This window comes from Anomaloglossus baeobatrachus, chromosome 7 (assembly GCF_048569485.1).
Source record: "Anomaloglossus baeobatrachus isolate aAnoBae1 chromosome 7, aAnoBae1.hap1, whole genome shotgun sequence".
In the NCBI taxonomy this organism is placed as follows: Eukaryota; Metazoa; Chordata; class Amphibia; order Anura; family Aromobatidae; genus Anomaloglossus; species Anomaloglossus baeobatrachus.
Window position 1 is genome coordinate 288,964,450 of NC_134359.1, and position 15,043 is coordinate 288,979,492.

At 58.7% G+C, this 15,043-nt stretch overlaps 1 protein-coding gene across 1 annotated transcript in view; it reads left to right on the forward strand.

Moving 5' to 3' along the window:
• Positions 1 to 231: 231 nt before the first annotated feature.
• Positions 232 to 15,043, forward strand: part of FLII (FLII actin remodeling protein) — a 34,593-nt gene continuing 19,781 nt past the window's right edge. The window contains exons 1-13 of the mRNA XM_075318364.1: positions 232 to 369; positions 7,956 to 8,066; positions 9,051 to 9,122; positions 9,233 to 9,313; positions 9,536 to 9,621; positions 11,149 to 11,310; positions 11,396 to 11,499; positions 12,011 to 12,186; positions 12,491 to 12,648; positions 12,728 to 12,812; positions 14,019 to 14,175; positions 14,264 to 14,400; positions 14,575 to 14,787. Coding sequence (XP_075174479.1) covers positions 307 to 369; positions 7,956 to 8,066; positions 9,051 to 9,122; positions 9,233 to 9,313; positions 9,536 to 9,621; positions 11,149 to 11,310; positions 11,396 to 11,499; positions 12,011 to 12,186; positions 12,491 to 12,648; positions 12,728 to 12,812; positions 14,019 to 14,175; positions 14,264 to 14,400; positions 14,575 to 14,787 — 1,605 coding nt within the window. The 5' untranslated portion in view covers positions 232 to 306. The remainder of the gene's footprint in view (positions 370 to 7,955; positions 8,067 to 9,050; positions 9,123 to 9,232; positions 9,314 to 9,535; positions 9,622 to 11,148; positions 11,311 to 11,395; positions 11,500 to 12,010; positions 12,187 to 12,490; positions 12,649 to 12,727; positions 12,813 to 14,018; positions 14,176 to 14,263; positions 14,401 to 14,574; positions 14,788 to 15,043) is intronic.

Sequence of the window (15,043 nt, forward strand, 5' to 3'; positions counted from 1 at the left end):
ATCATTTTCACAGTTTAAAAATATACATCTAGTGAAAAATAGAAGCTACAAGGTCCAATCAACAGGCGACATTCTCCTGACGTCATTAGTTGACATGTCAGATTGAAGGCAAGACCAGAGAATAAATTAATGACGCATATCTCTTTTTATTGGCTCCTTCAATTGTCAATCATCCAGTGACAGCGGTCGCTAGGGGCGGAGCTGGGATGTGGCCGGGTAGGGTGTGGAGGGTTGTGTGAGCGGAGGAGGCGGGGCTTAGTCGCTTCCTGCTGCTCTGTCTGTTCAGACCCTCCCTGGTACCGGGACATGGCGGCCACCGGGGTGCTGCCCTTCATCCGAGGGGTGGACCTGAGCGGAAATGACTTTAAGGTGAGGGGGATGAGGGGCCATGAAGACCCTGGAGGCATATTCCGAGGGGAGGGGGCAACTGCTCTCTAGAATCTGCTCCTGTGTGTACTGAGGCCAATGTGTGAGAACAGAGGGGGGCGCGCAGTGTCAGGGTGTATGTACAGAGTGTAGACAGAGGGTCAGTGGATGTCCAATGGTTGCCATGGCAAAGCACCAATACATCAGTCACATGACAGCGGGCACAGCGCAGTCAGGAGTTAACGTCCTTCAACGCCGACCGCAGACCCATCCATCGCAGACCGGTCCACCGCCAACCGCAAACCCCTGCATCGCCGACCGCAGACCGGTTCACCGCAGACCGGTCCATCGCCAACCCCAGACCCCTCCATCGCCGACCGCAGACCCATCCACCGCCAATCGCAGACCGGTCCACCGCCAACCGCAGACCGGTCCACCGCCAACCGCAAACCCCTCCATCGCCAACCGCAAACCCCTCCATCGCCAACCCCAGACCCCTCCATCGCCAACCCCAGACCCCTCCACCGCCAACCGCAAACCCCTCCATCGCCAACCCCAGACCCCTCCACCGCCAACCGCAAACCCCTCCATCGCCGACCGGTCCACCGCAGACCGGTCCATCGCCGACCGCAGACCCATCCACCGCCAACCGCAGACCGGTCCACCGCCAACCACAGATCCATCCATCGCCAACTGCAGACCGGTCCATCGACCGCAGACTCGTCCATCGCCAACCCCAGACCGGTCCATCGCCAACCCCAGACCGGTCCATCGCCAACCCCAGACCGGTCCATCGCCAACCCCAGACCGGTCCATCGCCAACCCCAGACCGGTCCATCGCCAACCCCAGACCGGTCCATCGCCAACCGCAGACCGGTCCATCGCCAACCGCAGACCGGTCCATCGCCAACCGCAGACCGGTCCATCGCCAACCGCAGACCGGTCCATCGCCAACCGCAGACCGGTCCATCGCCAACCGCAGACCGGTCCATCGCCAACCGCAGACCGGTCCATCGCCAACCGCAGACCGGTCCATCCACCGCCGATCGCAGACCGGTCCATCGCCAACCGCAGACCGGTCCATCCACCGCCGATCGCAGACCGGTCCATCACCAACCGCAGACACATCCATCGCCAACCGCAGACTGGTCCGCCGCCGACCGCAGACCGGTCCATCGCCAACCGCAGACCGGTCCATCGCCAACCGCAGACCGGTCCATCGCCAACCGCAGACCGGTCCATCGCCAACCGCAGACCGGTCCATCGCCAACCGCAGACCGGTCCATCCACCGCCGATCGCAGACCGGTCCATCGCCAACCGCAGACCGGTCCATCCACCGCCGATCGCAGACCGGTCCATCACCAACCGCAGACACATCCATCGCCAACCGCAGACTGGTCCGCCGCCGACCGCAGACCGGTCCATCGGCGACGCCAGACCCGTCCATCAGACACAGAGACTTGTGATCCATCACTGCACAGAACACGTCTCCTCCAGAGTCCAGTGCTGGCGGCTTCACACTGCTCTATCCGCCGCTCGGCATTGTGCTTGGTGATGTACGGCTCAGCATTGTGCTTGGTGATGTACGGCTCGGCATTGTGCTTGGTGATGTACGGCTCGGCATTGTGCTTGGTGATGTACGGCTCAGCATTGTGCTTGGTGATGTACGGCTCGGCATTGTGCTTGGTGATGTACGGCTCAGCATTGTGCTTGGTGATGTACGGCTCAGCATTGTGCTTGGTGATGTGTGGCTCGGCATTGTGCTTGGTGATGTACGGCTCGGCATTGTGCTTGGTGATGTGTGGCTCGGCATTGTCCTTGGTGATGTGTGGCTCGGCATTGTGCTTGCTGATCTACGGCTCGGCATTGTGCTTGGTGATGTGTGGCTCGGCATTGTGCTTGGTGATGTACGGCTCGGCATTGTGCTGGGTGATGTACGGCTCGGCATTGTGCTGGGTGATGTACGGCTCGGCATTGTGCTGGGTGATGTACGGCTCGGCTTTGTGCTTGGTGATGTACGGCTCGGCATTGTGCTGGGTGATGTACGGCTCGGCATTGTGCTTGGTGATGTACGGCTCGGCATTGTGCTTGGTGATGTACGGCTCGGCATTGTGCTTGGTGATGTACGGCTCGGCATTGTGCTGGGTGATGTACGGCTCGGCATTGTGCTTGGTGATGTACGGCTCGGCTTTGTGCTTGATGTACGGCTCGGCTTTGTGCTGGGTGATGTACGGCTCGGCATTGTGCTTGGTGATGTACGGCTCGGCATTGTGCTTGGTGATGTACGGCTCGGCATTGTGCTTGGTGATGTACGGCTCGGCATTGTGCTTGGTGATGTACGGCTCGGCATTGTGCTTGGTGATGTACGGCTCGGCATTGTGCTTGGTGATGTACGGCTCGGCATTGTGCTTGGTGATGTACGGCTCAGCATTGTGCTTGGTGATGTACGGCTCGGCATTGTGCTTGGTGATGTACGGCTCGGCATTGTGCTTGGTGATGTACGGCTCGGCATTGTGCTTGGTGATGTACGGCTCGGCATTGTGCTTGGTGATGTACGGCTCGGCATTGTGCTTGGTGATGTACGGCTCGGCATTGTGCTTAGCGATGTATGGCTCGGCATTGTGCTTGGTGATGTACGGCTCGGCATTGTGCTTGGTGATGTACGGCTCGGCATTGTGCTTGGTGATGTACGGCTCAGCATTGTGCTTGGTGATGTACGGCTCAGCATTGTGCTTGGTGATGTACGGCTCGGCATTGTGCTGGGTGATGTACGGCTCGGCATTGTGCTTGGTGATGTACGGCTCGGCTTTGTGCTTGATGTGCGGCTCGGCTTTGTGCTGGGTGATGTACGGCTCAGCATTGTGCTTGGTGATGTACGGCTCGGCATTGTGCTTGGTGATGTACGGCTCGGCATTGTGCTTGGTGATGTACGGCTCGGCATTGTGCTTGGTGATGTACGGCTCGGCATTGTGCTTGGTGATGTACGGCTCAGCATTGTGCTTGGTGATGTACGGCTCGGCATTGTGCTTGGTGATGTACGGCTCGGCATTGTGCTTGGTGATGTACGGCTCGGCATTGTGCTTGGTGATGTACGGCTCGGCATTGTGCTTGGTGATGTACGGCTCGGCATTGTGCTTGGTGATGTACGGCTCGGCATTGTGCTTGGTGATGTATGGCTCGGCATTGTGCTTGGTGATGTATGGCTCGGCATTGTGCTTGGTGATGTACGGTTCAGCATTGTGCTGGGTGATGTACGGCTCGGCATTGTGCTTGGTGATGTACGGCTCGGCATTGTGCTTGGTGATGTACGGCTCGGCATTGTGCTTGGTGATGTACGGTTCAGCATTGTGCTGGGTGATGTACGGCTCGGCATTGTGCTTGGTGATGTACGGCTCGGCATTGTGCTTGGTGATGTACGGCTCGGCATTGTGCTTGGTGATGTACGGCTCGGCATTGTGCTTGGTGATGTACGGCTCGGCATTGTGCTTGGTGATGTACGGCTCGGCATTGTGCTTGGTGATGTACGGCTCGGCATTGTGCTTGGTGATGTACGGCTCGGCATTGTGCTTGGTGATGTACGGCTCGGCATTGTGCTTGGTGATGTACGGCTCGGCATTGTGCTTGGTGATGTATGGCTCGGCATTGTGCTTGGTGATGTATGGCTCGGCATTGTGCTTGGTGATGTACGGTTCAGCATTGTGCTGGGTGATGTACGGCTCGGCATTGTGCTTGGTGATGTACGGCTCGGCATTGTGCTTGGTGATGTACGGCTCGGCATTGTGCTTGGTGATGTACGGTTCAGCATTGTGCTGGGTGATGTACGGCTCGGCATTGTGCTTGGTGATGTACGGCTCGGCATTGTGCTTGGTGATGTACGGCTCGGCATTGTGCTTGGTGATGTACGGCTCGGCATTGTGCTTGGTGATGTACGGCTCGGCATTGTGCTTGGTGATGTATGGCTCGGCATTGTGCTTGGTGATGTATGGCTCGGCATTGTGCTTGGTGATGTACGGTTCAGCATTGTGCTGGGTGATGTACGGCTCGGCATTGTGCTTGGTGATGTACGGCTCGGCATTGTGCTTGGTGATGTACGGCTCGGCATTGTGCTTGGTGATGTACGGTTCAGCATTGTGCTGGGTGATGTACGGCTCGGCATTGTGCTTGGTGATGTACGGCTCGGCATTGTGCTTGGTGATGTACGGCTCGGCATTGTGCTTGGTGATGTACGGTTCAGCATTGTGCTGGGTGATGTACGGCTCGGCATTGTGCTTGGTGATGTACGGCTCGGCATTGTGCTTGGTGATGTACGGCTCGGCATTGTGCTTGGTGATGTACGGCTCGGCATTGTGCTTGGTGATGTACGGCTCGGCATTGTGCTTGGTCATGTACGGCTCGGCATTGTGCTTGGTGATGTACGGCTCGGCATTGTGCTTGGTGATGTACGGCTCAGCATTGTGCTGGGTGATGTACGGCTCGGCATTGTGCTTGGTGATGTACGGCTCGGCATTGTGCTTGGTGATGTACGGCTCGGCATTGTGCTTGGTGATGTACGGTTCAGCATTGTGCTGGGTGATGTACGGCTCGGCATTGTGCTTGGTGATGTACGGCTCGGCATTGTGCTTGGTGATGTACGGCTCGGCATTGTGCTTGGTGATGTACGGCTCGGCATTGTGCTTGGTGATGTACGGCTCGGCATTGTGCTTGGTGATGTACGGCTCGGCATTGTGCTTGGTGATGTACGGCTCGGCAGCTGCTTGGCCATGAAGTGTTTGTGCTGCTGTTACCTGAGGAGGTCTGGATTCTGTAGTTATGGGGTCAGCAGAGCGGTGAGGACTTAGCGTTATGGGGTCTCTGCTCTGTGGCTGAGTTGCTGCGGTTCTATCTCTCACAGGTGATGGGGAAGATTTAGGAGATTATACAGGGGGCAGGCGAGGGGCCGGAGCTTGTAAATACGCCCTTGTACCTTGTCCACCCCCCACCTCACGCCCTTGTAGATTGTAAGCTCTTACGAGCCGGGTTGTCTTTATCCTAGCTAAATTATTGTATCTTCTCTGTTACTTATGATTGTTTGTATATGAACCTCTGAATTATAAAGCGCTGCGGAATATGTTGGCGCTATAGAAATAAAGGTTATTATATTCTTGCTATACGCCAGAGTGCAGTCGAGGGGCCGGAGGCCGTGCACCCGGGGGGGCAGTCGAGGGGCCGGAGGCCGTGCACCCGGGGGGGGCAGTCGAGGGGCCGGAGGCCGTGCACCCGGGGGGGGCAGTCGAGGGGCCGGAGGCCGTGCACCCGGGGGGGGCAGTCGAGGGGCCGGAGGCCGTGCACCCGGGGGGGGCAGTCGAGGGGGCGGAGGCCGTGCACCCGGGGGGGGCAGTCGAGGGGCTGGAGGCCGTGCACCCGGGGGGGGGGCAGTCGAGGGGCCGGAGGCCGTGCACCCGGGGGGGCAGTCGAGGGGCCGGAGGCCGTGCACCCGGGGGGGGCAGTCGAGGGGCCGAGGCCGTGCACCCGGGGGGGCAGTCGAGGGGCCGGAGGCCGTGCACCCGGGGGGGCAGTCGAGGGGCCGGAGGCCGTGCACCCGGGGGGGCAGTCGAGGGGCCGGAGGCCGTGCACCCGGGGGGGCAGTCGAGGGGCCGGAGGCCGTGCACCCGGGGGGGGGCAGTCGAGGGGCCGGAGGCCGTACACCGGGAGGCAGGCGAGGGGCCGCGGGCCGTGCACCCGGGGGCCGTCGAGGGCCCTCGCTGGTGTTGGTGAGCTGTACACGGATATATTTCGGTTCCGCTGTGCGCGCCCCTTTCCTCCTCCGGTGATCCTCTCGCGGCCGTCCCTGCGTTATATTTAGCCCTGTGGAGATGGAGGGCGACAGCTGCCGGCCGTGAGGCTCGGGGCACGTGAGGAGCCGATATCATCCGTTCATACAGGGGGTGACACAATGTGGGGTAATGATCTGAATGTGGCCGCTGATGCCATTGCTCCGGGGCCGGTGGCTCTCGCATGCGGGGCCGTCACAGTGTGACACTTCACCCCCTCCCACGCTCTGTGCACATACTTCAGATATTTGGCCTCCTCAGCCTCCGATAAGGGGATTAGAGTGTGAGCTCCCGCGTATAATACTGACCGCATGAAATAGACTCCAAGCCTCTTATTGAGAAGGGTTTACCCAACTCGGGTCACTCTGAGTTACACTCGCTCCTATCAGATCTTCAGCGCGAGCTCACTGCCCGGATCTCAGTTAGCTTATTCTGCATTTAGCAATAGACAGTGCAGCACAGAGCTTACAGGAGGCAAAAGTGGACAACCCCTTTAAGAGCGAATGTACTGAGTGCAGGGTCAGGGGGGCGGAGCATGACTCAGTGACTCTTTGATGTCATGCTCCGCCCCCTCCCACCCTGAGCTCAGTATATCCTGACATGTCCCTTTAAGGGCTCCCTATAGATGTTGGTCATAGTGCTAATTATAAGGAGTGTGAAGGGCTGACACATTGTGACGCTGCGCTGCAGTGGGAGGACACCGCGGGCCGGTATAGAGGACACCGTGGGTGCAGCCGGGCGTCCGCTGACTTTTCTGCCGGTTTTATGGTGTGTGGGCGGGGCTTACCTGGCTTCATTACTGGACCCTGTGCGCCTCCTCGGCTCTGCTACCTGCAGTTTATTAGCATGGCTCATACCGGCTTTACGAGGCTCGGCTACCACCCTGTGCTGGGACCGCTGCCCTCCCACCACATCTTATTGTAAAACTATAACTCCCAGCATGTCCTGAGCCTGCAGCTATCATGGGCATTCTGAGAGTTGTAGTTCTGTAGCAGCTTGGGAACTATTAACTTTATGACTGATGATGAGAGGGAACGCCTCCAGCTATGCTATAGTGGAGCCCCCTATAATCAATAGGATCATTCCCCCGTCCGCTCCTTTGCCCCCCCCCCCCGTCCGCTCCTTTGCCCCCCCCCCCCCGTCCGCTCCTTTGCCCCCCCCCGTCCGCTCCTTTGCCTCCCTCGCCCTCTCCGCTCCTTTGCCTCCCCCCCGCCCTCTCCGCTCCTTTGCCTCCCCCCGCCCTCTCCGCTCCTTTGCCTCCCCCCCCGCCCTCTCCGCTCCTTTGCCTTCCCCCCGCCCTCTCCGCTCCTTTGCCTCCCCCCCGCCCTCTCCGCTCCTTTGCCTCCCCCCCGCCCTCTCCGCTCCTTTGCCTCCCCCCCGCCCTCTCCGCTCCTTTGCCTCCCACCCCGCCCTCTCCGCTCCTTTGCCTCCCCCCCGCCCTCTCCGCTCCTTTGCCTCCCCCCCGCCCTCTCCGCTCCTTTGCCTCCCCCCCGCCCCCTCCGCTCCTTTGCCTCCCCCCCGCCCTCTCCGCTCCATTGCCTCCCCCCCGCCCCCTCCGCTCCATTGCCTCCCCCCCGCCCCCTCCGCTCCTTTGCCGCCTCCCCCCGCCCCATCCGCTCCTTTGCCTCCCCCCCGCCCCATCCGCTCCTTTGCCTCCCCCCCGCCCCATCCGCTCCTTTGCCTCCCCCTCTCCAACTCCCCGCCTTTACCCCCCTCCTCTCCCTCTGCCGCAGATTTTTTGCTTCCCCCTTTTGACCTCCATGTCTTTCTTTCTCCAGGGCGGATACTTTCCTGAACACGTGCGGTCTATGTCCAGCCTGCGATGGCTGAAGCTGAACAGGACGGGGCTGTGCTACCTGCCGGAGGAGCTGTCGTCTCTGCACAAGCTGGTGAGGTTTAGTGGGGGGCTCCTGAGGCTGGATGAGAGCGGCCACATGGGCAGACGTCAGACTCCCGGGACCCCCGCAGATTGTGCACTGCTCCTCTGTCCATAGTTTGTGGACTATCAGCGGTGGTTGAGGAGCCTCAGTCCTGGTGGTTGGACCACAGCAACGTGCGACACATTACCTGTGCCACTTATATCTGGTGCCCGCGGTGGGTATGCGGCTCCGGTGCCCGCGGTGGGTATGCGGCTCCGGTGCCTGCAGTGGGTATGTGGCTTCGGTGGCCCGCGGTGGGTATGCGGCTCCGGTGCCCACGGTGGGTATGCGGCTTCGGTGGCCCGCGGTGGGTATGCGGCTTCGGTGGCCCGCGGTGGGTATGCGGCTTCGGTGGCCCGCGGTGGGTATGCGGCTTCGGTGGCCCGCGGTGGGTATGCGGCTTCGGTGGCCCGTGGTGGGTATGCGGCTCCGGTGCCCGCGGTGGGTATGCGGCTCCGGTGCCTGCGGTGGGTATGCGGCTTCGGTGGCCCGCGATGGGTATGCGGCTTCGGTGGCCCGCGGTGGGTATGCGGCTTCGGTGGCCCGCGGTGGGTATGCGGCTCCGGTGCCCGCGGTGGGTATGCGGCTCCGGTGCCCGCGGTGGGTATGCGGCACTCCTGATCCTTGCACTCAGCGGCTTTTTCAGCGGTTCCCTGTCATCTGCACTCAGCACCTGATCTTTTTTGGAAGGGTCACCCATGAGTCCTGTTCCTCTGCCCATTATCCTGCTGGAATGGGCATTGCCATTAGGGGATCCCGCTGCCATGAAGGGGGGGTACGTGGCCTGTGCCATAATGTCCATTGGACATTTGTTTGTAGTCTGTTACCATGGAGACGCATACGTCAGCTGAGGAGCTGTATACACAGAACGGGAGGAGATCTTGAGCTATTTGGAAAGTTGTGGTTCCTTAAATTTGTGCCGATGTGATTGGTAACTTGTGTCTTCTCCTCCAGGAGCACCTGTCAGTGAGTCACAACAGCCTGACCACGCTGCACGGGGAGCTGTCCTCCCTGCCCTGCCTGCGGGTGAGTATCCCCGGACCCCGGAGTCCTCAGGGGCGGCCTCTCCCCGGATACCTGCACTTTCCATTATATCCACGTTCGCCCCCGTTACTGTCTTTCCTCTCCTTTCTCAGGCGATCGTAGCTCGGGCCAACAGCCTGAAGAATTCCGGGATCCCGGATGACATCTTCCAGCTGGATGACCTCTCCGTACTGGTAGGTGCAAGAGACTAATGCGGCCGGTGATGCAAACCCCCCGAAAAAAAGGGCTCGGCACAAACCTTCATACTACGACATATACTAGTCTGCCCCCTAGTGGACGTCAGCGGGATCCGCAGCCAAATGTACATGCAAATGTTCAGGGACCCGGTTAGATGCTCATCTGTCAGATCCCGTGTGGACGACTGGACAAGATCATGAAATAAAAATATATTACAGGACCTGAGTTATAACCAGCTGACGGAGTGTCCCCGAGAGCTGGAGAACGCGAAGAACATGCTGGTCCTGAACCTGAGCCACAACAGGTGAGCGGCCTCCATTCAGAGGATTACGGGGAGTCTCCAACCTCCATACACACAGCCCGAGAGGTCTTACTACAGCAGGCACTGTATAGGCACAGAATGGCTGCCCCTGTGTGGTGGGGGGGAACAAAACGTGCAGCCGAGTGCGGGGGAAGTACAGAGGGTGCGCAGCCGAGTGCGGGGGAAGTACAGAGGGTGCGCGGCCGAGTGCGGGGGAAGTACAGAGGGTGCGCGGCCGAGTGCGTGGCGAAGTACAGAGGGTGCGCGGCCGAGTGCGTGGCGAAGCACAGAGGGTGCGCGGCCGAGTGCGTGGCGAAGCACAGAGGGTGCGCGGCCGAGTGCGTGGCGAAGCACAGAGGGTGCGCGGCCGAGTGCGTGGCGAAGCACAGAGGGTGCGCGGCCGAGTGCGTGGCGAAGCACAGAGGGTGCGCGGCCGAGTGCGTGGCGAAGCACAGAGGGTGCGCGGCCGAGTGCGTGGCGAAGCACAGAGGGTGCGCGGCCGAGTGCGTGGCGAAGCACAGAGGGTGCGCGGCCGAGTGCGTGGCGAAGCACAGGGGGTGCGCGGCCGAGTGCGTGGCGAAGCACAGGGGGTGCGCGGCCGAGTGCGGGGGAAGCACAGGGGGTGCGCGGCCGAGTGCGGGGGAAGCACAGGGGGTGCGCGGCCGAGTGCGGGGGAAGCACAGGGGGTGCGCGGCCGAGTGCGGGGGAAGCACAGGGGGTTCGCAGCAGAGGGTGCAGCAGAGTATGGGGGCTATAGCAGAGTGCATGGGGTGCAGCAGAGTGCATGGGGTGCAGCAGAGTATGGGGTACAGAGGGTGCAGCAGAGTACGGGCTCCTCTTTGTAGGGACGGCCTTCCTATCATATTATATATACATACACCCATCAATTTAAAGGGTTATTCCAGGTCACACACATCCTCACCTCTCCACAGGATGATTGATCTGTGAATTCGGTGTAGATCCCACCAGTGACCTCTATAGCGATGGCTGGCGTAGGAGACTTGTGTCCCATTCTCGTCCCGTCCCACAGGTTGGAGGCGTTGGGTGGGGCGCAGGTTTTTATGCCTCCTGCCTCTCCATACAATGTGTCCAGCACTGATGCAGCAGAGTGGTCTTGTGCCCCCCCATGTGCCCGGTTCTGGTGATTATTGGGGGATCCCATGGTGGAGAAGTCATACTTTGTTCTGGCCGGAATACCCCTTTATAGGGAACCTGATGGGAGATTTTTGTTCTCCAAACCACGGGCGTCATGAACCTGTCACTGCCTGCGATCTTGACGTGAGTCGTGCTGCCCATGTAGACGGCACGAGCCGCTGAGCTCACTGATTGGCTGCAGAGCTATTTATGAGACGTTAACGCTGCAGACAAACAGGAACTCGGGCGGCCATGGTCCCGGGGAGAGTGTTTTATGTGGTATAGCTATTTTAGGCATGAGATACATTATTGGGACGGGGACAGATGGACACTGGATGAGTGAGTGAATCGCTCGTGTTCATGTCCGCGTGACGTCTTTCTGTCTTTCCTCCGCAGCGTTGATAACATTCCCAATCAGCTGTTCATCAACCTGACGGACCTGCTGTACCTGGACCTCAGCGACAACAAGCTGGACAGTCTGCCCCCGCAGATGCGGAGACTGGTGCACCTGCAGACCCTCATCCTCAATAATAACCCCCTGATGCACGCCCAGCTCAGGTCCGGTGTCCGGTCCATGCTCGGGGGCTTCTGGTTACTGACGAGGGGACGTGTCCTAACCACGGCTTCTCTATTGTGATAACAGGCAGCTTCCTGCGATGGTCGCTCTGCAGACGCTGCACATACGGAACACACAGCGGACACAGAGCAATCTGCCCACATCCCTGGAAGGCCTTATGAATCTCGTAGGTAAGCGGCTGATATCGGTTCTAGGCACTGACCCGAATAATATTTCCATTGTTTCTATGGGAGCTCCACCATTGCCAAATACAGATACACAATGTACAAAGCTTAAAGGGGTTGTCCACTACCTTGACATTGATGGCTTATCCTTAGGATAGGTCCTCAATGTCTGATCGACCGCTGCCCGACACTCAGCTGTTCCCAGTCCCGGAGGCGGCAGCAGCAGGCAGCCGGAAATGCTCAGTTCTGGCGCCGCTCCATCTTCTGATAGCGACCGTGGCCGGGTACTGCACATCCGCCTCCTATTGATTAGAATGGGAGGTAGATGTGTAGTACCCGGCCATGGCCGCTATCAGAAGATGGAGCATTTCCGGCTGCCTGCTGCCGCCGCTGGGACCGAGAGCAGCTGATAAGCTGGGGTCCGGCACCCCGGCCGATCAGACATTGATGACCTATCCTAGGGTTAGGCCATCAATGTAAAAGTAGTGGTAAATGTCTATGATGGGAATATTTGCAGATGTGGACATGTCCATGAATGACCTGAGCCGGGTCCCCGAGTGCCTGTACACACTTACCAACCTGAAGCGCCTGAACCTCAGCAGCAACCAAATCTCCGAACTCTCGCTGTGCATCGATCAGTGGACCCAGCTCGAGACCCTCAACCTCTCCCGCAACCAGCTGACCTCACTACCGGTATGTCCAAGAGATCATATGAATGCACCCATACCCTGAAGGGTCATCACCAAACCAAGGGTCGTCTGGGACCCTCGCCCATCCCAATAATCAGGTCCTGAATGGGAGCGTTTGGTCGCACATGTGCTCCACCGTCCCTGTGTTCATTCTCTACGAGTCTTCCCGGAGGTAGCCGAGCGCTAGTCTCTGGCAGTCCCATAGACAATGAATTGGGGCATCTTAGAGCTCTGTTCTCGGGATCAGTGGGAGTCTCATATTTTGGGTAGACGATAGGTAATGGGCCGTGCTTATCCTCTGCTCCCAGTCTGTCATCTGCAAATTATCCAAACTGAAGAAGCTCTACCTAAACTCCAACAAGCTGGACTTCGATGGGATCCCATCCGGTATCGGCAAACTGGGCAACCTGGAGGAATTCATGGCATCGAACAATAACCTGGAGCTCGTCCCGGAGAGTCTGTGCAGGTAATGCTGCAGTCTATGGGGGATCCAGGGGAGAACTGGGAGACATCAAGGGTTAATGGATTTTATCTGTCCTGATCAGATCCGGGAAGTTACGGAAGCTGGTCCTAAATAAAAACCGCCTGGTGACGTTACCAGAGGCTATCCACTTCTTACCAGACTTGGAGGTAGGTGTCACAGCCTCCGGTCCTGTCTCCCGACCTTCCATTATTCTCCAGCCTCCGGTCCTGTCTCCCGGCCTCTCATTATTCTCCAGCCTCCAGTCCTGTCTCCTGACCTTTTCTTATTCTCGTGCCTCCGGTCCTGTCTCCCGGCCTTTCCTTATTCTTGAGCCTCCGGTCCTGTCTCCCGACCTTTTCTTATTCTCGTGCCTCCGGTCCTGTCTCCTGACCTTTCATTATTCTCGAGCCTCCGGTCCTGTCTCCCGACCTTTCCTTATTCTCGTGCCTCCGGTCCTGTCTCCCGACCTTTCCTTATTCTCGTGCCTCCGGTCCTGTCTCCCGTCCTTCCATTATTCTCGAGCCTCCGGTCCTGTCTCCCGACCTCTCATTATTCTCCAGCCTCCAGTCCTGTCTCCTGACCTTTCATTATTCTTGAGCCTCCGGTCCTGTCTCCCGACCTTTCATTATTCTTGAGCCTCCGGTCCTGTCTCCTGACCTTTCCTTATTCTCGTGCCTCCGGTCCTGTCTCCTGACCTTTTCTTATTCTCGTGCCTCCGGTCCTGTCTCCTGACCTTTCCTTATTCTTGAGCCTCCGGTCCTGTCTCCTGACCTTTCCTTATTCTCGTGCCTCCGGTCCTGTCTCCTGACCTTTCCTTATTCTTGAGCCTCCGGTCCTGTCTCCCGACCTTTCCTTATTCTTGAGCCTCCGGTCCTGTCTCCCGACCTTTCCTTATTCTCGAGCCTCCGGTCCTGTGTCCCGACCTTTCGTTATTCTCGAGCCTCTGGGCCTTTCTCCCGACCTTTCCTTATTCTCGAGCCTCCGGTCCTGTCTCCCGTCCTTCCATTATTCTCGAGCCTCCGGTCCTGTCTCCCGACCTTTCATTATTCTCGAGCCTCTGGTCCTGTCTCCCGGGCTTTCCTTATTCTGGAGCCGCCGGTCCTGTCTCCTGACCTTCCATTATTCTCGAGCCTCCGGTCCTGTGTCCCGACCTTTCGTTATTCTCGAGCCTCTGGGCCTTTCTCCCGACCTTTCCTTATTCTCGAGTCTCCGGTCCTGTCTCCCGGCCTTTCCTTATTCTGGAACCTCTGGTCCTGTCTCCCGGCCTTTCCTTATTCTGGAGCCGCTGGTCCTGTCTCCCGACCTTTTCGCCGCCGGTCCTGTCTCCCGGCCTTCCATTATTCTTGTGTAATGCATTAATTCTGTCCTTCCAGGTCCTGGATGTGCGGGAGAACCCCAGCCTCGTGATGCCACCCAAACCCGTGGACCGCACCTCGGAGTTCTACAACATTGACTTCTCCTTGCAGAACCAGCTACGCCTGGCGGGGGCCTCCCCTGCCACCGCCGCTGCTGCTGCGGCCGCCGCGGGCGGTAAGTGGACCTCTCCATCATCTGCTCCATATTGCTCCGGTTCTGGGTAGGGGTTTTCTAGTGACGTGATTGTGTCTAAACGTTTCAGCTGGGAGCGCAACGAAGGACTCCTCCGCCCGTAAGATGCGTCTGAGGCGACGCAAGGACTCGGCCAAGGACGACCAGGCCAAGCAGGTGCTGAAGGGGATGTCGGATGTGGCTGAGGAGAAGAACAAGAAGATCCAGGTGAGCAGAAGTGTCACAGGACACCAGGACCAATGGGGGCTAAAACTCCACCAAAAGCTCCATCCAAAAAAATGGAGACTAATGCTGCACCCATAGTTTACATAAAGGACCCCGTATATGGCCATACGTCTGCGGTGTAGTTTATGTGCCTTTTTTTGTACTTTTTTCATGCAGGAGAACGGCGACATGAGATACACAGATCTGAAGACACGGCGGTGGGATCAGGGGCTGGAGAAGCCACATTTGGATTACTCCGAGTTCTTCACCGAGGACGTCGGCCAGATCCCCGGAGTCACTGCCTGGCAGATCGAAAACTTCATCCCTATCCAGGTGGACGAGGCTTTACACGGGAAGTTCTACGAAGCCGACTGCTACATTGTGCTGAAGGTGAGGATACGCCGTATACCCCGACGCCATGGTCCTAATGCAATCACATAAGGATATACCATTAATGTCTGATGGATGCGGTCCCACCTGAGGCACCCACTGTTCTCATAGGGATCCCCTGTGTCGCAGCTCTCTCCATTGACATCTATAGGAGCCCTGAACATAGCTGAGCCGTTCCCAGGGGTCCTGTGGAGATGTCGTAAGTGTCTGAGATGGGAGTACCCCTTTTTTTTAATGGATCCATACTTTCTCTCTG